This window comes from Gekko japonicus, unplaced genomic scaffold (assembly GCF_001447785.1).
Source record: "Gekko japonicus isolate JY-2015 unplaced genomic scaffold, Gekko_japonicus_V1.1 scaffold3090, whole genome shotgun sequence".
Taxonomy (NCBI): Eukaryota; Metazoa; Chordata; class Lepidosauria; order Squamata; family Gekkonidae; genus Gekko; species Gekko japonicus.
In genome coordinates, this window is record NW_015166515.1 from 14984 (window position 1) to 38066 (window position 23083).

Consider the following 23083-nt stretch of genomic DNA (forward strand, 5'->3'; position numbering starts at 1 on the left):
TTTGACAACCGTTTCAGTTCATTTCAAAATAGCTTAATATGGAAGCTGTGTCCTTTTTGCGCAATTAGTACATATTGCATGTGTGCTTATGTTTCAGTCTTAGCAGTACTGGAATTTGAGGCTCATTTACATACATACATACATACATACATACATACATACATACATACATACATTGATTTAAAGAGGCAAGTGAGTTTGCTGTGTACTGGGAACAGAGTTCCAAAAATGCAAAAACTTTTATGACTGTTCCTTGCTCCACCAGACTTTTGTAGTCAATATGTATTTGATTAAGGTGCAGGTGTAAGCAGCTGGCCAAATAAACTACATTTCCAAGTGTATCTTTTTGAAATTTCTTAAACTATGTAAATTTAACTCAAAAGACCTGTTTTCCATCTTAATTGTTGTAGCATTGAGTCCTTTTGCCTCAGTTGTATTTAATTACACTTTTAAATATTTAGTTGAATAACACATGAGACACACATGCTCCAGACTAGTAATTTGTAAATGCACCTTCTAAACAATCTTTTCTTCTTGATTTTAAGGGGAAATCTGCTTTGTGGTCGCACTTGTTACATTACCAAGAAAACAGGCAAAGAAAACCTACATCAGGAAGCTTCAGTACCTCAGGTAGAGTTGGTTTGCATAAAAATTATGAATAATGTTGCCATTTTGAGGGGGAAATCATGAAAGAGCATGGTGGCACCAATACAGACCATTAAAAGTACATAGAACATTTGTGGTATCTAAAAATATCCACAATATGAATGTATTCTGATCTATACAGCTCTTATACAGAAGGATTTTACTTATGAGTAGGGGACCTGCAAGGACTTGCAGAGGGCATCTCATTTTTCTTCCCCCACTATTTCCCCTGTAGCCCCTAGAGCCTCTCCCATTTTTCTGTTTCCTTCTTTCCTCCCCACGCACCAGCCAACCTACCTTTTTCTGTCCAGTCTTCAGCTTTCCCTCCTTTCATGTCCCTGGAAAAACTCTGCATGGTGCTGGTCGCTTGGCTGGGCCCAGTTGTAAGGCACTGGCCACCAGGCTGGTCCAGTTGCATTATGAGGAATCCACACAGATTTGCAGGGATACCTCACTTTCCCATGTATCCCTCACTCAACACTATATCTTACCTGCTGTCTGGCAGCCCCTGTAGTCTTATCTTTCCCTGCTTCTTTTTCTCCTTCCCACCCACCACCAATCAATCTTTTCTCTGCCCCCCATCTTCAGCTATAGCTATATTTATTATTTATTTATTTCATTTATGCCTCACCTTTTTCCCACAGTGGGGACCCAAAGTAGCATACGTCATTCTCTTTTTCATTTTATGCTCACAACAACCCTGTGAGGTAGTTTGGTCTGAGAGTGTATGACTGGCCCAAGATCACCCAGTGAGCATCATGGTGGAGTGGGGATTTGAACTTGGGTCTTCCAGATCCCAGTCTGAAACCCTAAACATTACAACACACTGGCTTTCATGTGGTGGTTGAACAGTAGCAAGCGCCCATGCCTTGGTGCAGGTCAGGGTGAGTCATTCAAACTGGGTGCTAGCAAAAAAGCCCAGTGGTTGCTGGTGGACGTGGCCCCAATGAGTTCTCCCTCAAAGGCCAAAACAGTCATGGAAAGGGCTCTGCTCCTTCCCCCTAACTTTTACTAACAGAATAGGTTGCCATCCCCCCAGGTCCTGGTGGGGGTTCCCCTGGTTTTTGGGGCTCCAATCCGCCACTAGCCAGCTGGCCGGCGGGGGAAGCCCCACCCACAAGCCTGACTGCTGACAGCGACCCCTCTCCCTCCCTTCTTGCAAGATTTAAAGGAACCTTCAGTTGATTGGAGGGTCCTTTAAATTTTGCAGGAGGGAGGAAGAGGGGTGTGTGCCCTCCCCCGCTTCTTCTCAAAAGCATTTAAAGGATCCCTTTTAAATGCTTTTGAGAAGAAGCGAGGGGACCGAGCACACTCCAAGCTGCGAAATCACATCTTGGCCCCCTACTTCTTCCCCAAAGCATTTAAAGGAATCCTCTAAATGTTTTGGGGAAGAAATGGAGGCTGGCGTGTACCTGCAATCCAAGCTGCAGGTGCCTCCCCCCGTTTCTTTCCCAAAGCATTTAAAGGGTCCATTTAAATGCTTTCGAGAAGAAACGGGGGGGGGGGGGCAGCACACCCCAAGCCGCAGATTTGTGGCTTTTTGTGGCTTGGATTGCAGGCGCGCACTGGCCCCCGCTTCTTTCCCAAAGCATTTAAAGGATCCCTTTAAATGTTATTGGGGAAAAACAGGAAGGGGGGCTGCACGTGCCCGCAATCAAAGTCATGAATTTGCAGCTTGGAGTACAGGCACTGGTCCCCAATGTGATGATGTCACTTCTGCATGACATCATCATGTTGAGGCTGTCTCCACCCCACCGGAATGTCCCCCCAAGTCCCCCGCTGGGGACTTGGAGGGACCTGGAAACCCTATGACAGAAACAAAGGCTTGAAGGTTGGCAGTAGTGTTGTTGTTTAGCAATGTCCACAATGGCCATTGAGAAGGCATTCGTTTTTTACAGCTACATGTGCTACGTCTATCATTTTGGGGAGTTTTAACCCCCCAGATTTCAGATTTTTTTGCAAACTGGTTTGTGGAAAGATTTGTGGTTTCTCAGTTTGTGGAAAGATCTGTCTTGTCTGTTCATGCTCCGAGTTTCAGATTTAAATATCTACAGGTGGGGCCATCTTGAGAATTAGATGTAACAAGGGGAGACCCGCAAGAATCTTGTGGGGTGGGGGCATTTCCCCCACCTTTGCTCCCTTCTCCCCCCCTTCTCTGTCAAAGTTCCCTCCTGTCTTATCAATCTTCCCTCACCTCCCCTTCTCCTCTCACTCCTTCTATGTTAGCTTTCCTCCTCACCCCCTTCTCTAGGAATCCTTTCTTACTCCCTTTCTCCTCTCTCCCCTTGTATGTCTCACCCCTCTTCCCCACCCCTGCTCAGTCTGCCCCTCTCGCTCCCCTATTTCTCCCCCCCCCCGGCAATCTCCCCCCTGTTCTGCCTCCCTTTCTACAGCTTCTTCATTGTTTTTCTGGCCGTGGGGAGGCTGCTCGCCTGGGCCTGGCAGCAGTGGTGTCCCCTGCTCCACGGCTCCAGGAAGGACTTGCTGGCTGCGGGGAGGCCACTCGATAATAATAATAATAATACTTTCGATTTATTGATTGCTTTTCCCCACATACCTGTGGGCTCAGAGCGATATACAGTTACTCATGACATTTGGACTAACAATACTCGTGGGGAATACGGAAGACAACATACAGTATTTTTAATTACACACAACTTGTAGCTTGTCGGAGGATTCATCTGCGGGCTGGATCAGTCGTGTTCCGACGGCATGTATTCTTGTCAGCTGGCTGATGACATCAGGGCTTCTTGATGTCGCGCTGCCACACTGCCACCGCCTGGCCGACTCACTCCACTGCAGGGATGCCGAAACAGATCTTTCATCTTTTGATCTTGCCGCACCACAGAAGTGAAAGAGACCTCGTGGTGGTGGCACCCCCTGCCTCATGGCTCCAGGGATGACTGGCTAGGTGCAGGGCGCCACTCGCCTGGGAGAAACTCAGTGGTGGTGACCCCTGCCCCGCGGTTCCAGGGTCGACTTGCTGGCTGCGGGGAGGCTGCTCGCTTGGGAGAGACACAGCAGCAGCGGCTTCCCCTGCTCCACATCTGGAGGGACGACAGGCTGGCTACGGGGAGGCTGGCTGCCAAGCAAAGCTCCAAGTCCAGTTCAGGGGGATCACGAGTCCGGACTGTGCAAGCGCAGATAACTAGTTTTTTTTTAATTTGGGGAGTTTTAACCCCCCCTGTGTATTTTTAAAAACTTTTTGCATTTTTCTGCAACCTTGGGGACTACCCCAAGTGTGCAGAAAAATCTCTTTACCCTCCATGTGCCCCAGATCATGGGAAATAAGTATCCGCACGCACAGGGGACCCTTGGGTATTAGTATATAGTTTGAGCAGTACAACTGGGGGAAACGGGAGACTGAGGGCAGAACAACTCCTTTTGCAGAATCAGTCTGAGAGTGCTTCTTGCCCTCTTGGAGGCCCAGAATGTTGAGGGCAGTTGGGGAATCAATCAAAGGCAGGGAGGGAGAAACCAACCCCCTACTTCCTAGGAAGGGAAAGGGGTGGATTCCCCAATTGTGTATGCCCCCTGCAAGGAGTGCATGCTCCTGTGAGCCTTCATTATCATCACCATCCTACTACTACCACTCAAAACAACGACACTTCTCAGTGCTTCTATAATAGCTTTTCAGCATTCAAAGTTTTATATGTACTATCTCAATAGTCCTAATATGCAAAGGAGTTCCTGCTACAAAAGGAGCCCTGGCTATTAGCATATAAATGATGTGATAAAGCTACAGGAGAAAAATCTGTAGCTTTATCTGTATTTATCATATCGGTATTAAATAAAATCAGCCAGTCTACTCAGAGAACTAGACTGTTTGAAGTGCATATTCCAGCATGTCTTTCCAGAACAGTACATCAACAGAAGCCTGAGGTATTAGTACTGCAAGATTACAGAAGGTGAAGGTTATTAGAATTTGTGCGGTTTATTTAATTTATGTTGGCAATCGTAGTGTTTCTATTGAACAGACATTCTTTCATTGTCAAGAGGAGCAACAGAACAGTGAGGCAAGGCCACTCAGCCATGGACAGGATGCTTTTATAGTACAGGCAGATTCAGAGACACCCCCTCCCTCCACCAGGGTTGCCAAACCCCCCAGTTTGGCAAGGGTCCCCCACTTTTGGGGGGCTTCTACCCACCCCCAAGACCCGCCGCCACCCCTCTCCCTTCTCTCTTGAAAGAGAGGAGGAGAGGGGTGGCTGTGGGCCAGCCACGTGCCCAATCTCCGCTTAGAGATCGAGCGCGCAGGGAAATGCTGGCTTCCTGCAGTTAAAGGGGCCCCTTTAACTGCAGGGAGCCGGCGCCCCTGTCGGGTGGGCGGGACGTCCCCAGCTTGACGTCATCATGTCAGGGATGCCCCGCCCCCTCCAGGAACGCCCCCAAAGTCCGCCGCTGGGGGGTGAAGATAGGACTTGGCAACCCTACCCTACCCTCCACACACACACACACACCATTCTTCCTTACTTTCTCTCACTCTTTTCCACACTCTCATTTTGCGCCCTCGTAAGTTCCTGTTTCGTCAGGGTTTTTCCCCTGTTCTGAACGTGTTGCTTCCTCTAGTGGTTGATTTGATATCGCACACCTTTTTCCAGCATAAAAACCTGCCTTTAAATCTGCAGGAGATATGCTGGAAGAAAAGCTGTATGATATTGAATTGACCACTAGAAGGAGCAAAACACATGCAGAGCAGAAGAAGACCTCTGAAGAAATAGGAACTTACAAGAGAGTAAAATGAGAATCTGGAAAAGCCCTTCCTCAGGCAGGGCCCAGGTTGAACATTCCCAGCCACTCCGTCTTCCAGTGTTCCCTGTGTGATTGCTGTGCAGAACTCCCCACGCAACTGATGAGGGTATAAATCTGGCTACAGTTTTTAATAGAAAAAAGACCAACTGGACCTTACAACCAACCCCAACAGAAAAGCAAAAAATCTCTAATGTGTAAGGTTAAATAAATCAATCAGCTCTTTGTTTATGGTATATTAGTTTCAGTCTGAACAAAGCTGATAAGAATAAGCAGTCTTAACAAAATAGATATAATGTAATGTGTATGCAAAAATAAAACAATGAACAAGTTGCAGGGCTCTTTAAAAACACTTCACACACATATTAGCATTAGGGCATCTGGAAACTAGCATACAGTATTTTATTGTCATAATCCCCCCTGAGCCTTCGGGAAAGGGCAGAATAGAAATCTAATAAAATAAAATAAAATTTTAAAAATAGAAAAAACCTAGCATACAATAACTTTGTATGACTTATTTAAACCATACCCACTTTATATTCCATCAGTCACTTGTTTACAATGACCATCCTATAAAAAATCAATCTAGGCACTTCAAGCATTACAACCCCCCCCCCCAGAACACAATCTCTGAATAAGGGGAAAGGCCCTTTAAGAGCATGCATAATCTCCTCAAAGCCTTACTGAAGTGGATGGCAGAGATCCATTGTCTTTGCTCCTTCAGGTATGAATCTGTGTGGATATTCCTTTGTTTTTGACCGATTTCACACAAGAGCAGTGCCGTGGCCGTACCTCTCTTTGCCGCGCTTCTATCGGTCAATTTCCCACTTGAAGCCACGTGGCCATATTTTGACCCGTGGCTTTGCCCGATTTTCCCCATGGTTTCGTGATCCTGTTTCAGTTTGAAGAGATGTTTAATTTGCTTATTGAATGGATACTTTGCTACAGATTAAAGGATTTACATTGCTTGTCACTAACACAGTGTTTGATGTTTTAGGAATACTTCTAGATTCAGAAAGAAGGAAGTCAGATGCCAGCCCCGCAATGTCTCCCTTAAGGGTATCTCTTATCCAGGACATGAGGTTGGATTTATTTTAAAAAATGCAACAAAACCCTAAAAGCATAACTTTGATCACATTTACCTTTTAAAAAGAGTTGAATTTTAAAATAGCGTCTGTATGCATTTAGAATCTTCCTTAGTTGAGTGCAACTTCTGCAAAAATTCGGCTAAGTGATAAGGACTGTTAGGCTGCGGTCACACGCACTAAATAACCCACTTTCAATGCACCTTTGAACTGGATTTTACTGTGTGGACTGGCAAAATCCAAATCGAAAGTGCATTGAAAGTGGATTATTTAGTGTGTGTGATTGCAACCTTCGTGATTTTATTTTATCATGAAAGAATGTTTTGTATCCATCTCACTTTGAAGAGGCATGACTAAACATCTTCATGGATCAGATGTACTAGTTTTATTTTGACATGACTTTTCATTGGCAAGTCAGTTTTACTGGTTGCGTAGAATGGAGGAAGGTGGTTTTTATATATGCATGCATCAGTGAGTGACTGAAGTTCTGTGGGCAGACACTCACTTAACAATGAGATTTAAAATGACTGTTTCCAGTCCATGCATTTTAAGTAGGTTCTTGCCTGTGCAGCAATAAACTAGTGTTAAGGTGCTGACACAGGGGGCTCTTCATCTTTTTGCTGTAGTACATTAACATTACTATTTATGAAACAGCCATATACTTTGTAAATTCTGTACATACCAAATGGAAAAGGCCAAGCAAAAAGTTGCTTGGCACATAGCTCTTCCTCTTTACGCAGTTATTAGGTTTCAGTGGTTTCCATGCTGAACAGGAAGATCTTGGTGCTTTTTACAATATGGTTCCCAAACACTTCAGCAGATTTTCACAGTAAAATCTTTTTTACTGAAACTTACTGAGGGTTTGAGGAATCTCAGCAACTACACTGCTACCCTGTCTCCCCGAAAATAAGACCTACCCCAAAAATAAGCCCTAGCAGGATTTCTATGCATTTGTGGTATAAGCCCTAGTGTGTCTTCTTGAGAAAAAATAAATATAAGACAGTGTCTTATTTTCGGGGCAACACAATAGTAGCATCAGTGTAATAGTCATAAACTCTTGATCATTTTGGTTTCTGAGCCCTATATGTCATTTCTGAGAGCTAATACCAATTAAATCTCTTGTAGACTCATTCCCAGTGAAAGTAGTACTGTAAGCAGACAGTGGCATCATCAGTGTCCACAGGTATATAGAGCTGATGAAAAGGCAACTGCTGCATCAACATAGATTCATCCAAACCTTCCTTTGAGCCTTGTGGTCAAGTGAGATAGAAATCAGGTGGTGTGTTTAAGACTATAAACTTTCATAAGCCAGACCTCATTCCTTCAGATGTGGTTTAGTTAAAAGTGTCTGAGAAGTAAGATTTGTAGAATGCAGCTGTCCTCAACACTCCCATACGTACCAACGGTGAAGCAGAGAGGGAAAGCTGGAGCAGCCTGCGTGCCAGTGGTTTGCATAAATTTGTTCCCACCCCTGTCAGTTAACACAGTAGGCAGTCTGTCCTCCAAGTGGCTAGCCCATTAAAGAAAGGCCTGTGGCACACCCAGCCCAGCAGTGTCAGGTGAGGGAGGAACAGCTGCCGCACGGGGTGGCTCTGAGCCTTAATCTACCAGCACCAGCTGGCTTGGGAGAGGTGGGGCAGCCATTTAAAGGAGGTGGAGGGTGAGGATGGAGGCCGGGTAGGCTCAGTCACACCCAATTTGCTCCTGCCAGTAAACCCAGGAAGGTGGGGCAACCCTCAGGGAGACAGGAAGAGGTGGGGCAGGTATGCCTCAGGGAGTCTCATGCATATGGGCCAGGGACTTCTGTCTGGGAGGGCAGGTTAGCCATCTTGCTAGTGAACCAGCTACTGGGGAGAACAGTAGAAAGAGAGGTGAAAGAAGACCTAGGGTGCTCTTAACCCCTCTCCCTCTCTTGTCTAACCCCTGTTGAGGCATCCAAGAGGAACTCTAGAGGGCGTGCTGGAGCTGCCCAACCCTGATGGTACAGCAGACACAGCGGTATTATGATTTCCCCCCTGTATATTGTAATCAAAATTACAGAACTTGAGGCAAGGAAAAATTTGGGTGTGTATTACCAAGGTGTTAATCCTTGATTTCCGTGAAGAATATACATTCTCACAGAGCTCTTAAGCAAGTAGAAACTAAAGAATGAACCATTTCCAAATTATGGTGATAGTTATGGAGTGCTGTCTTGTTTCACTGGGGGATTTAGACCACAATAATCCTTCTACCCCATAATAATTTTTGAAGATTTTCCCCAGATTTCTCTGGAGCATTGTCCACAAGACTAAATCTGGGAAACATTAATGGATGAAAATTTCATATAGAATTCATTGAGTATGTGGAGTTACCTGAGTTCTACTCACCCTGCAATTGATGAAGAATTTCATTTTTTCTGCAAAATAAATGTATGTGTATTTGGGCTAGGATTAGTTATACTGTATACTTTTTTAAATAGGAAGGAAATGGCTAAAAGCTACCAAAGCTTCAGACAACAGCTGGTTTCCTGGCTGTTTCAGCTTTCTAGTAACTTGGGGAAAAAGATTAATCCTGTGGGTTAATAGGCAACCATTTTCTGAAACTGATTACTGATTTGCTGTATGTCTTGTAAATTGTTTAGTTTTTTAGACTGACTTATATTAAAATGTATTGAAATTCTTCATTAATTGGCAATTGGAAAAAAACATCCTCACTACTTTTTCTTATTTGTATGCACGGTGCTGAAGATATACGGTTGGGTTGCAGTTTTGCATCATAAGTTAGTTAAGATCACCAAGTTTTCAGGAACAAAGTGTTTTAGTTGAAGTGGAGCAAAAGCTGCCATTTTTAAAACTTTTTGCTTGCTAGTAAAATTAATTTTTTTAAGGGCACTGTACTGGTGTTTCTGATTATTTTCTTCTTCTACAGTGGCTTATTGGTGTATTTTAGAGAGGCAGTTTGGTGTAGTGGTTAAGTGCGCGGACTCTAATCTGGGAGAACCAGGTTTGATTCCGCCACTCCTCCACTTGCACCTGCTGATGTGACCTCGGGTCAGTCGCAAGCTCTGGCACAGCTGTCCTTGAAAAAGAGCAGTTTCTGTCAAGAGTTCTCTCAGCCCCACCCACCTCACAGGGTGTCTGTTGTGGGGAGGGGAGGGGAAGGGAAAGGAGTTTGTAAGCCGCTCTGAGACTCCAAGTGAAGGGCGGGGTATAAATCCAATCTCTTCTTCTTCTTCTTCTTCTTTTATGGAATAATCCTGATTATTTTATTCAATTGTGGTGTATTTTTTATCGTATATTGATTTGAGCGAAAATTTGGGAATGTTATGTCTTCTTCCATGAAACTTGTATCCTTTTAAATTTCATATTCTTCTTCATTATTAGTTTGATAGGAGAGGTAGTAAAGGAATTTACAAAACCAATGTGTGAAATGTTTTATATTCCTGTACATTTCTAGAATTTCTAGAGATAATAACAGTATGGTCTGTTTCCCCCCCAGGCATATACAGAACATTAGTGAAATCAAAACAGATGTTGGTAAGGCTAGAGCTTGGGTTCGGCTGTCCATGGAAAAGAAATTGCTCTCCAGACATCTGAAACATCTTCTTTCTGATCATGAACTCACAAAGTAAGTTCAGTGGCATTAATCAAACTAGAGATCTGCTTTCAAGCAAGTAGATAAAACAGCATAGGGTTTAAAAAGTCACTGACTTGGTCTTATAATTACTTAAGAAAAAGGATAATGTTAAACTTTCTAGGTTGTATGTATTTATTTAGTACTTTTTATTATGCCCATCATCCAAGGAGTTCAGGGTGGCATACAAAGTTCTACTCCTTGGCATTCCAGGGCAACTGGTTGGCCACTTTGTGAAACAGGAAGCTGGACTTGGTAGACTACTGGTCTGGTTCACTAGGGCTCTTATTATGTTCTTATGTAACCCCCTGCAAGATGGGCTGAGAGAGAAAGAGTACATAACTGGCCCCAGGTCACCCACAAAGCTTTCTGACAGAAAAGAAATTGGAACGTGGGGTTTCCAAATCCCAGTCTGACACTTTAGACTCTATATCACATGGGCTTATTGAGAAATACAAACCCCAAGGGACTTCACTGATTACAACTGGTTGGCCACTTTGTGAAACAGGAAGCTGGACTTGGTAGACTACTGGTCTGGTTCATCAGGGCTCCTCTTATGTTCTTATGGGCTGAGAGAGAGAGAGAACATAAGAAATTGGAACGTGGGGTTCCCAAATCCCAGTCTGACACTTTAATCACTATTTCACATGGGCTTATTGAGAAGAATACAAACCCCAAGGGACTTCACTGATTTTCTGTGCTGATCGGGTCAATATCAGACTCAAAATGTTGGCATGTTGGAAGTTTCTGCAAATTCCTTGATCTTTTCCTAAACTGAGGGAGTCTATGTCTTCACCTTCAAAAAATATGACTCATAGGGAATAAAACAGTATTAAACTCGTATAACTTCATGAGCAACTTGGAGGAAAGATGGAACACCAGTACGATAGAGAAAACAAAAATGAATTCCTGCACAGTAATTTCCTAAGCTTCTGTTCTGTGCTATTGTTTGTGCACTTCTGGTTGTGTGTTGAATTTGAAATAAGAAGTGCCGTGTTGTATACAGTTTGGAAGACTATTTCCCTTGAAGAATGCTACTCTTCGTCCCATATGGTCTGGCGCATGAGAATTAGTCTTAGTTCATCCTCAGTCTTTCAACAGTGTGTAGTGCTCCTGTCACCACCACCCTGCCGTTTTCAGTGTATTTGGTACCCCTCGCCTCCTCATAGCATTACTCTCTGTACAAGGAATTGAAACCCCAATGATCATGCTTCCTCCCCCCCTCCCCTCTACCCCCCCTCCTTCCCTCTCCCTCTTTACTTCCCTTGGCTTTTGAGGTTTTATTAGATACAGAGTATATGTTTCCAAACTATTCTCTGTACCCATGGGGAATAGAAGTGTGAACTGTTAAAAAGAAAGATTCTCTGTGTACAGCAAACCTATGGAGAAAAATATGTATCATTGAAATGTGGGTAATCTAGAAGATACTGTTAAGAATCCCCAATCCAAGGGATTTTTGGTACTAGACAGCAGAGCACAAAATTACAAAATCCTGGGGTGTTTGTCCATAAGTGGTTAAGACGCTGAACTGCAGGCTGTGGAAGGTTGGTAGTTCAGCAGTTCGAGACCCAAGTGTGCCGCATGACGGAGTGAGCTCCCGTCTCTAGTTCTAGCCCCTGCCAACCTAGCAGTTCGAAAGCAAGAAATTGCAAGTAGATAAATAGGTACCACTTCGGTGGGAAGGTAACAGCGTTCCGTGCGCCTTGGTGTTTAGTCATGCCGGCCACATGACCACGGAAACGTCTTCGGACAGCGCTGGCTCTTCGGCTTTGAAACGGAGATGAGCACCGCAACCCTAGAGTCGGACTCGACTGGCTTTCGAGCAAGGGAACCTTTTACCTTTTACTAATGATTTTGTCCACACACCTTGTCCACACACTCACCAGTTCTGGTATTGCCACCAGCCCCTTGGACTACCCACACAGTCAGAAGCTAAGGGGCAAGATTCTAATCTAACTGGGATTAATTAAGTCAGTCCCTGCAAGGTAGGCCACTTGCAGAATGAATTTCCACAACAATTAACCTGGTAGGTGGACTCTTAAAGTCTAAGGTACTGAATTAGGATTGAGGCATCTGAAACTCACCAGGTATAATCAAAGTATATTTATTAAAGTGTGCAAGAATATTTCAAAAGAACATTAGCAATGAGAACTAAAACAACAAAAAAGCCACATTTAAGAGACTAACTACACATTAGGTCATTAAAGTAAAGGTGAAGGTTCCCTTGCTCGAAAGTCAGTCGAGTCCGACTCTAGGGTTGCGGTGCTCATCTCCGTTTCAAAGCCGAAGAGCCAGCGGTGTCCAAAGACGTTTCCGTGGTCATGTGGCCACCATGACTAAACACCAAGGCGCACGGAACGCTGTTACCTTCCCACCGAAGTGGTATCTATTTATCTACTTGCAATTTCTTGCTTTCGAACTGCTAGGTTGGCAGGAGCTGGAACTAGAGACGGGAGCTCACTCCGTCATGCGGCACACTCAGGTCTCGAACTGCTGAACTACTGACCTTCCACAGCCTGCAGTTCAAGCATCTTAACCACTTGAGCCACCGCAGCTGCATAGGGGCCCTTTAACCCAATGAAAATCAGAACAGTGAAGTTATGTTGACATGAACCCGTTAAAACATATGGCCCAGGAGGGGGCCACTTTATGATGGGTGGGGTTAAACTGCATATAACCCATCCCTCATGTAGTGTAAATCACAGCGCCAATTTAAGGATGCATTGGTGCCAAGTCCTGTCCTGGTAAACAAGTGGTTTGTCTCTATACCTGAATTGTTATCCAAAGGTCACAAGGTTGGTTTGCCAACCCTTCAATACCAACAGCCAGTTATTTTTCACTTGGCCTCTTCAACCCATTTGCAGGCCTAGAGATTAATATGAGGCCTGGTTTTTAATAAAAGAACAAGAAATAGAACTAAAGGTCCAATCTCTTGATACAAGCATATATGAAACTTCTATGGAGTAAGAAGGTTAGAAACCAAACAGTAATTCAGTAATACAAGAAATTGAACTAAAGGTCCAATCTCTTGATACAAGCATATATGAAACTTCTATGGAGTAAGAAGGTTAGAAACCAAACAGTAATTCAGTAATATCCTTTGCTTCTACCCAAGTCTGCCTTGGACATACCATAGAAAGAAAGTGGGATAGAAATATTTTTAATAAATAGTGTACATATATGCTGTCAATCTATGTACCAGAAACCTCCTTCCTGAAAAGCATTTTTAAACTGATGGAATGTTTGTATTCTTGGCAGAAAACTCTACAAACGCTATGCTTTCCTCCGCTGCGATGATGAGAAAGAGCAGTTTCTTTATCATCTCTTGTCATTCAATGCTGTTGATTATTTTTGCTTTACGAATGTTTTTACGACAATCTGTAAGTACTGCTTTTTATTGTTGAGCTGCTGTTAAAAATGTTCAGAATCTGTCCTGATGCTTTCATGTAGGCTCATTAGTTTTGATCATACCTAAGCACAACATGCTACTGTCCCGGGCTGGGCTGAGAGGCAGAAGTCAGGTTCAGTCCAAGGTCTTAGCCAGGGAAGTCAGAGTTAGAGCTGAATCACGAGTTCGAGAGAGGGGTCGTCCGAAGCAGAAGTCAGGAAGCCAGGAGATCTGAACAAGAGCAGGGTCTGAGAACACGAACTGGAAGTGAATGTGAGGTCTGCATGGAGGTGACTTGTTGCTTCCTTGGGGAGCCTGATCCCGAGTGGGAGCTATATAGCCCTATGGCCGTGCTTCCCATGGTGGTGCCGCTGCTCCTGATAGTACTCAGGACTTGGTGCTCACCTTCCCTGGCAGTGTGCATTCCGGGGGCAGGTGGCTAAGTCCCTGCGGAGCCAAGCCACCCGTGGAGGTGAGTCAGACAGGCTTCTCCATTGCACCTGTACCTCATCGGCTGCCGCAGGACCAGGTGCGGGGGTTACAGGCTCGAGCGCTGGCGGGGCAAGCTGTCAACTCCCGAGGAATTCTGGCTCTGGCAATGTTGGTGGCTCTGACTGGGTTGCCAACTCAGGCAGGTGCCCGGCGCAGTTGTTGTTGCCCATGCAGTATTGGGTTCTGTATTCTTTTAGAGTTTGAAAATAACCTCATCTCCTGTCGACAGGAAATATGAATTAAATACAATAACTTACTGATCTTCGTTGTGGTCTCTGTGCAGTCCCACACATGGGTTGGGTGCCTGCGCACGACCTCAATCAGAGAATATTCCAGAGCTTGCCTCAGGAGTCTTCGGTGGGCTCTCTTCCCCCTCTTCTTCTTTTAGAAGCAATTCTTAGACATTTGGGAGGTGGACCCTAAGGAGGGCAGGGGTTTGTGGAGGAGAGGTCTGCAGTGGGATTTCATGCCACAGCCCACCTTCCAAAGCAGCCATTCTCTCCAGGAGGAAATGGATCTCTGTTACCTAGGGCTTGCCAACCTCCAGGTGGTGCCTCGAGTGGGAGCTATATAGCCCTATGGCCGTGCTTCCCATGGTGGTGCCGCTGCTCCTGATAGTACTCAGGACTTGGTGCTCACCTCCCCTGGCAGTGTGCATCCCGGGGGCAGGTGGCTAAGTCCCTGCGGAGCCAAGCCACCCGTGGAGGTGAGTCAGACAGGCTTCTCCATTGCACCTGTACCTCATCGGCTGCCGCAGGACCAGGTGCGGGGGTTACAGGCTCGAGCGCTGGCGGGGCAAGCTGTCAACTCCCGAGGAATTCTGGCTCTGGCAATGTTGGTGGCTCTGACTGGGTTGCCAACTCAGGCAGGTGCCCGGCGCAGTTGTTGTTGCCCATGCAGTATTGGGTTCTGTATTCTTTTAGAGTTTGAAAATAACCTCATCTCCTGTCGACAGGAAATATGAATTAAATACAATAACTTACTGATCTTCGTTGTGGTCTCTGTGCAGTCCCACACATAGGTTGGGTGCCTGCGCACGACCTCAATCAGAGAATATTCCAGAGCTTGCCTCAGGAGTCTTCGGTGGGCTCTCTTCCCGCCCTGGGGAGCAGGCATGCACTGCGCATGCCTAGAGCGGGGGAGAGAGCGGCCTCCCACTCAGTTCATCTTCGACCGCCTTCGTGTTCACACCTCGTCAGCGATCCCTCTTCAGTTCGCCTCTCAGATGAGTTTTCCTCTTTTTTGCTTCTGCCTCTAGTTATTTCCTGAGCTATTTTTATCTTACTTTCGTTCTTTGCACTCCCCTCCCCTTTGGTCGGGAAGGTTTTTGCATGGGCCGCACCCTATTTTTCAAGCCGTGTTGCTGTTGTCTGACAAAACTTCCATCTAACGACAGCCACAACCTTTGTTTAATTTGTTTGGGGGAGTTTCACCGGGTCGATTCCTGCCCTCACTGCGCGAAGTTTACTAGGCAGGCCCGTAGAAATAGAGCTGCCTGCCTTTGAACAATACTTCTGGAAGCCACATTACGCCCTACAATGCCCTCTGCAGCGTCTCATGCCTCCTCTGCCCAGAAGCCTTCTTCTCACTCTGAGAACACCAAGTCTCTCAAACAAAAATCCCAAAAGCGAGACGACAAGCCCTCTTCGACTCCAAAATCGAAGCCGGCGAAATCAACTTTGGCTCCCAAACTCGATCCCATGGTGATCTCCAGCCTCTAGACATCGACTCCAATGGTGTCCCCTCCGGCAGCGCCTCCACAGAAGTCTAAGCTCCGATCTTCAACTTCGCCGCCAACCTTATCTTCCCTAGTGGACCACATTCCACCTGGTCAACACACTAAGTCACCACTGCGGAAGTCTTCTACCTCTTGGCTCTCCCTGGACTATGACCCGTCGATCTACATCTCGTGACTCCCAACTGCCTATCCACCTTATGGATGACAGGGAGCATTTCATGAGAAGCTGATCCCGATCACCTTGATCCCATTACGATCGCAGGAGGTATGACTACCACAGATCACTCTCCCGATCACAGTCTCGATCCGACTACAGGTCCTGGTCTCCAGATACCAGGCATCGTAGATCGTATCACCCATGTTCTTACTCCCGGTCCTCCACTCCACGTTGAGACCATTGTATGTCTTCACGTGATGCTGTTCTCCGGTGTCACCGGCCAATCTTGGCTCATGTTCGACGGTCATGCTCTGTCGCCTCAGTCCATTCTCTGGACTAGAGAGACATGGATTGCTCTCTGGAGCCTGACCAACCTCCAGCAGATGCCCCGAAGCGTTCTCCATCAGAACCTCAGTACTATCTGCCCTCTGATACCCAGACAACCCTGGATGTGTCTCAACATATCCGATCACCATCTCCGGACTCGGTGTCTGACTGCTCCATTTCGGGTGACCTGGACCCTGATGTGATTCTCGTTAAGGACGATGGTTGCCATTCCAGTTTCCTTTCACCAACTGAAGGGCCCAAGGCTTATTTGGAGCTTGTCACTAGATTGGCCACAGTCTGGTCCAGGCAGAATTGCCGCCATCAACAATTCTGCCTTTGCTGCCAGTGCACCTTTCGGTGCTCAAAGAGCCATGGGACCGTCCCGCTTCCATACCTCCGATATCGAAGAGATTTGACGCCATTTATAAAATCCAGGAGTCCTCAGGGAAATTCCTTTTCAATCATCCTTCACCGAATTCGAAGATAATTCATTCTTCCTCGAAATCTAAACAGCTGAGACAATCCGTTCCTTCTGATCGTGAGGGCCATAAGATTGATTCCATTGCGAAGAAAATCTACTCTGTAGCTGCCATGAACATTAGTATTGATACTTACCTGTCCTACCTTTCCGCTTACGCTTTCAATGTGGCTGCAGCTTGTCCAGTTCTCGATTCTGTCCCAGATGAGTGTAGGCCCACTCTATCTGCTGCTCTTTCAGAGATTTGCTCGATTTTGAAACAACAAATCAACTCGGTACGGCATGCCGTTACTTGTTTCTCCAAGGTCCTTACATCCTCTATTGCTCTTTGGTGCCATGCCTGGCTTAGAAATACATCTCTTCAAACCGATGTCAAGGTTAAGATCGAAGACTTGCCCTTTGATGGCGAGAGTCTTTTTCACTGTACCACGGACAAGACCCTGAAGGCTGTTGATGATAGTAGAAAGAATGCTAGGAATTTAGGAGTCTCTCCTTCCACCCCACACTCTCGATACCGACAATTGAAACCCTACTACAATAAACGTCAGCCTTCTCCTGCTGTCACCACGCAATGGAGGTGACGTCCCTATGAATCTCGTCCATCTCCTCAAAAGCCAAGGCCCCAAGCACCCAAGAAGTCGCAACAACCCAAGCATTCTGTTTGACCAACTGGATCGCCTGCCACCCCCGCTTTCTTTCACTCCTCCCGTCAGGACCCAACTCTTCCCTTCCTTCCATCTTGGGAAGACATTACAACTGATACCTGGGTCCTTACCATCATACGGGTCGGGTATGCCATAGAGATTGTTTCACCTCCAACCATTCCTCACTTCGTCATCACGCCCCCGGATTCATCACTTCGACAGGAGGTGCTTACACTTCTCAACAAGGGGGCTATCAAGACCATGCCGGAGGCGCAATGGACTCTGGGCTTCTACTCCAAGTACTTTGTAGTTCCCAAATGGAACAGCAGTTTGCTGCTCATCATGGACCTTCGCGATCTCGACCATTTTGTTAATTGCAAAAAGTTTCAAATGATCACCTTGCAATTGATCCTTCCCCTCCTCCCAAGGTCCGAATGGCTAGTGTCAGTAGATCTCCAAGATGTCTATTTCCATGTCACCATCTGACCTTAACATCGCAAGTTTCTCTGCTTTGCTATCGGAAATGCTTACTACCAGTACAGGGTCCTTCCCTTCGGCCTCTGCATGGCCCCCAGGGTTTTTACGAAAATGATGGCTGTCATCGCAGCGGAATTGCACCGCAGAGGGATAGTGCTTTATCCGTATATAGACGACTAGCTTCTTGTAGCATCAACGGAGTCTCATCTTCGGCAGGATGTTCAGGCTACATTATCTCTTCTATGCTCCTCGGGTCTGTGCATCAGTCCGATGAAGTCTGCCCTCCAGCCTGTTCAGGTCTTACAATTCCTCGGAGCCTGTATCAACACCACAATCAAGACAGCCCTCCTCCCGGAATCCAGGCCCGAGACATACTGTCGCTAGTCTCCACCTTTCAGCACTGCCTGCAACAATCGGCTCGCTCAATTATGAGACTCCTCAGCCACTTGCTTCAACAGTGTTTGTGGTCCCTCACGCCAGACTGCGGATGCGCCCGTTTCAGCTCTGGTTCCTCCGCAACTTCGATTCTCAGAAGAGTTGCTGGAGCACGATCCTTGCCATTCCGCCACTGGTGCTCAGCAACCTGACCTGGTGGCCACTCCTGCAGCATCTCCTCATTGGCATGCCGTTTCTTCATCCATCTCCGGAGATCTGCCTATCGACAGATGCCTCCCTTTGGGATTGGAGAGCCCAATGCGGGACTCTGTCTGCCAGAGGAACTTGGACTCCTCGAGAGAGGACTCTCCATATTAATACTCTGGAACGTCGTGCTGTTCATCTCGCCCTGATCTCGTTCCTTCCTTTTCTGACGGGCAAAGTTGTCCAGATTGTCTCTGACAACATGGCCACTGTTTTTTACATCAACAAACAGGGGGGCACTGCTTCGGTTCGCCTGTGTTGTGCAGCTCTGCGCCTCTGGAAGTGGTGTCTTCGACATTTGATCTCCATATTGGCTATTCACATCCCACGTGTTCGGAATATCGATGCTGATTGTCTTGAGTCGCTCTGTGCCCCATGACAACGAGTGGTCTCTGCACCCTCGTTATCTTTGCCCGGTCTTCTTAAACTTCGGTCGCCCAACCATATATGGCTTTGTGACTTCGGAGAACACTCGATGTCCTCTCTTTTTTGCACGAGGCCCTGCATCTGCTCAGTCCCTCGGGGATGCCTTCCTCCACAGATGATCCGGGACCCTATTTTTCTTCTTCCCTCCGTTTCCTCTCATCTCCAGAGTTATTCAAAAGATTATGGCGGATGCCACCTCATGCATCCTGATCACACCTTGGTGGCCGCGCCAACCGTGGTTTCCTCACCTCCTGCGGCTGTCCAGGGGCCAGTTCCTTCATCTCCCACGTATGCCAGATCTCCTCTCTCGGAATCACGGCTGGATCCTCCATCATGATCCGGGATTTTTCAAGCTCACTGCTTGGAGGATTTAGAAGTAAACTTCCCACCTGCAGTATAGGAGGTCTTGCTCAATGCTCGAAAGCCTTCCACCCGCAGCACCTATCGGTCAAAGTGGAGGAAGTTCCCGTCATATGCCTTACAACACTCCTTCGACCCTGTCCAAGCTTTCTTATCAGATGTTTTCTCTTACATCGTATCGTTAAAGAATTCAGGTCTACAATACTCCTCTTTGAAAGTTCACCTTGTGGCTATTTCAGCACATCACCCTTTGATCGCAAGATCTACGGTGTTCTCCCACTGCCTCACAAAGTCCTTTCTTAGGGGCCTCCTAAACCTGTGCCCGCCTCGAAAACTGATGGTGTCATCCTGGAGCCTCTCCCTCGTCTTGACTCAACTGATGTCCAAGATATTTGAGCACATGGCTTCGACTGATCTTCGGCTCTTCTGGAAAACGGTGTTTCTAATTGCTATCACAACAGCTCTCCAGGTAGGAGAGCTTGCTGCCTTCCGTGCAGATCCTCCATATACGATTTCCCACAAGGATAAAGTTATCAGACCAGACCCATCCTTTCTCCCTAAAGTGGTTTCTGCCTTTCACCTGTCTCCGTCCTCTTTCCTTCCTACTTTCTTTCTGAACCCGGCTGATGCTCCGCAAAGAGCCTTACACTGCCTTGATGTCCAGAGAGCTCTCTCCTTTTATCTCCACCGCACGCAACCCTTTCAAAAGTCTCCAAAGCTTTTTGTTGCATATGCCCCCCCATGCAGGGGTGAGGCTATCTCTTCCCAGTGCTTGTCGAAGTGGGTGACCTCAACCATAGCCCTTTGCTATGAGTTAGCGCATCAACCCATACCTGCCTCGATCACTGCTCACTCCATGAGGGCAGTATCAATTTCGACTGCTTCCCTGGCTGGTGTCCCATTGGAAGACGTCTGTGCTGCTGCCATGTGGTCCTTCAAGCAGTGGACTTCGAGCTCGACGGGATGCTGCGTTTGGCCAGGCGGTGCTGCGATCTCTCTTCACCTGATTTTTCTGCTTTTTCAGGTAGGGCCTGTAACCTGAGATGATAAGGCTGTGTTGTAACTTGTTTATTGTCTTTTTCAGCTGCCAGCTTCCGCTTCCATCTGGTTCAGCTCATTAATCACCCATGTGTGGGACTGCACAGAGACCACAACGAAGATAAACAGGTTGCTTACCTGTAACTGATGATCTTCGAGTGGTCCTCTGTGCAGTACCAGAATCCCACCCAGCCTTCCCCACTGCTGGCATCTCCTGATCACTTACCTTAGTTGATGGGACTTAATGGTACCGTAGCGGTCGAAGGAACTGAGTGGGAGGCTGCTCTCTCCCCTGCTCCAGGCATGCACAGTGTGTGCCTGCTCCCCGGGGCAGGAAGAGAGCCTGCCAAAAAGACTCCTGAGGCAAGCTCTGGAATATTCTCCAATCGAGGGTCATGTGCAGGCGCCCAACCCACTCGAAGATCGTCAGTTACAGGTAAGCAACCTGTTTTTATCGAGCAGAGTGGCCATCATTCTGTGATACAATTGAAAGGCATTGGAACCTGACAACCAAAATGCTTGGTGAGGTATAGGTTACTTGATGTTGTACAGGACATTGAGAAGGAAATAATGACTAAATGTTAAGTATATCAAACTGATGACCGACCACTTTCTGTGTTAAAAAAGCACTGTATAAATAACGCAATCCAGAGGCTTACTGACAATGTAAGAATGTTTTCTACTGATGATCGGTTGCCCTGCTTAAACTAGTTTGATGTGATAATAACATGAAGGCTTCTGTATATTGAACACTAGATGAAATTATATGGTACAACTGAAGAAGTATCAACAAAACGAAGATTGGAATCCGGAGTCTTCGTCCCATGTCCTTTGTGCCGGCATCCTGTATACACTCTGTGTTGTTGTATGTTATTTGTATACACTATATTGTAGCTGTATGTACACATTTTGTTTTGTATAAATATTCTTTTCTCTTTTGCACTTCAGTATAGTGCCCTGGATTGTGTTATTTATACAGTGCTTTTTTGGTTTATGTATATTATACTGTGTTATCAATTTTGCATTACTTTCTGTGTTAACCAGAAGTAAAATCAGAAGAGCATCATCAACATTATGTAAGATCATTGGGCTCACTGCAGCAGCCTTTGTTTTGAGTATCTAAAGGGTTTATTCTGGGGTATTTATTAATAGAGGCAAGCCAGTGTTTCCTTATTGATTCATTGGCAGGTCTGCATAGTTCTCTAGTTTCATCTTAGGTTTTAAATATTGTTGCCTCTTGCCCTTTCATGATGTCTGGAATAATCAAATGCTTGTTGTGTTAGCCAAATTGCCTTATTTAATTAATAAACTTGGGGATTTGTGGATATTAAATGACAATAGGTATAAAATATAGGCTCATCACCTGTATATACCAAAGTTAGGATTCCCAGAGCCCATGCATAGATGAGGAGACTAGGTTGCTAAAATAATTGATTGTCATTGTGGTCTCTGTGCAGTCTCTCACATGGGTTGAGTGCCTGCGCACAACATCATCAGAGAAACTTCCAGAACTTGCCTCAGAATTGTTTTGTCGGGCTCTCTTCCTGCTCTGGAGCAGGCACGCACTCCCACTCAGTTCTGCCTTGCTCTTCGCTTGCCTCAGCTACGTTTTTTCCTGGATTGCCTTGTTCTTCATTTTCTGCTTTCTTCTTCGTTTGTGGACTATCTTTGTCTTTAAAAAATCCTGTCAGCTTTTCCTTTCCTTTCATTCTGCCCACCCCACCTGGTGGGGGAGGTGTGTATATGTGCCGGACTCTATTTTTCAAAGTTTGTCGCCACTGCCCTGCTACGCTCCCTTCCAACGACAGACACGATTTGTGTCTTCTCTGCCTTGGGGAACTTCACCGCATAGAAGATTGCCTCCATTGTGCAAAATTTACCAATAAGGCCTGACATAACCAATCTGCTCGTCTAAAGGTGATACTTCTTGAGGCTGCACTTCATCCTACCATGTCCTCAGCAGCTTCTTATTCTTTGTCTGCTCCACAAAAAACACCTAATTCAGGGACTCCTCAGAAGCCTGCTAAAAAATCTCATAAGAAACCTGACAGTACCGGGCCTTTGACCTCGAAAACGAAAGCATCTACTTCAACCTCAGTGCCTAAACTTGACCCTGTTATAATCTCTGGCCTGTCAACGCCCACCCTGGTGGTCGGCCCTTTGGCTACGGCCCCTTGCAAGTCTGCGGACAGACCTCCTAGCCTCACTCTGGTACTATCTACCCAGACCGATCATGTCACCCCGGGCCAGCGTGCTGCCTCCTCAGTACTTAAGACTCCACACCATGTCTCTTCACCGACCAAGAGGCGTGACTTGACTACAACAGACTCCCAACCGCCTATCCACATTTTGGATGACAGGAAGGATTTATTGCAGAGTCGATCTCATTCTCCTAAAATTGTACATAGGGCAGCATACAGAGCACAAGAAATGGATAGAAAAGAAATTTTACAAGAAAAAAAGAAACACCAGAAACAAAACATCTTTGCAGCTTTTGATTTTACACCTAGGGCTTTAAGGATAAAAAAAGATCATTTTAAAACATTGGCATGTCCTACGTAATATCCCTGGGTGTCAAACCAAACCAAACATAGGCTTTAGAAGAACAACAAATTTTAGAGATCTATTAATTCATTCAGATTTACTTAAACATAGGGTTGATCAAGAAAAAATGGTCAATTTGACCACTAGAGGGCATCATAAGTGTGGACATTGCTCTTGTAAACTTACTTTGGAAACTGAAACACTGTTAAAACAGTGTTGAAAGAGACATTGAATTTGGAGCAGACTGCTTTTGAGAATACAAGACTGTTAGAAGGATATTTACC

General features: G+C 46.0%; 1 protein-coding gene across 1 annotated transcript in view; it reads left to right on the forward strand.

Annotated features, from left to right (window-relative positions):
* LOC107111307 (DENN domain-containing protein 5A) overlaps positions 1-23083 on the forward strand; it is a gene marked incomplete at its 5' end in the record, with an annotated part of 47481 nt that overhangs the window by 5980 nt on the left and 18418 nt on the right. The window contains 4 exons of the mRNA XM_015412266.1: positions 546-630; positions 6392-6476; positions 9957-10085; positions 13350-13471. Of these exons, the coding sequence (XP_015267752.1) occupies positions 546-630; positions 6392-6476; positions 9957-10085; positions 13350-13471 (421 nt within the window). The remainder of the gene's footprint in view (positions 1-545; positions 631-6391; positions 6477-9956; positions 10086-13349; positions 13472-23083) is intronic.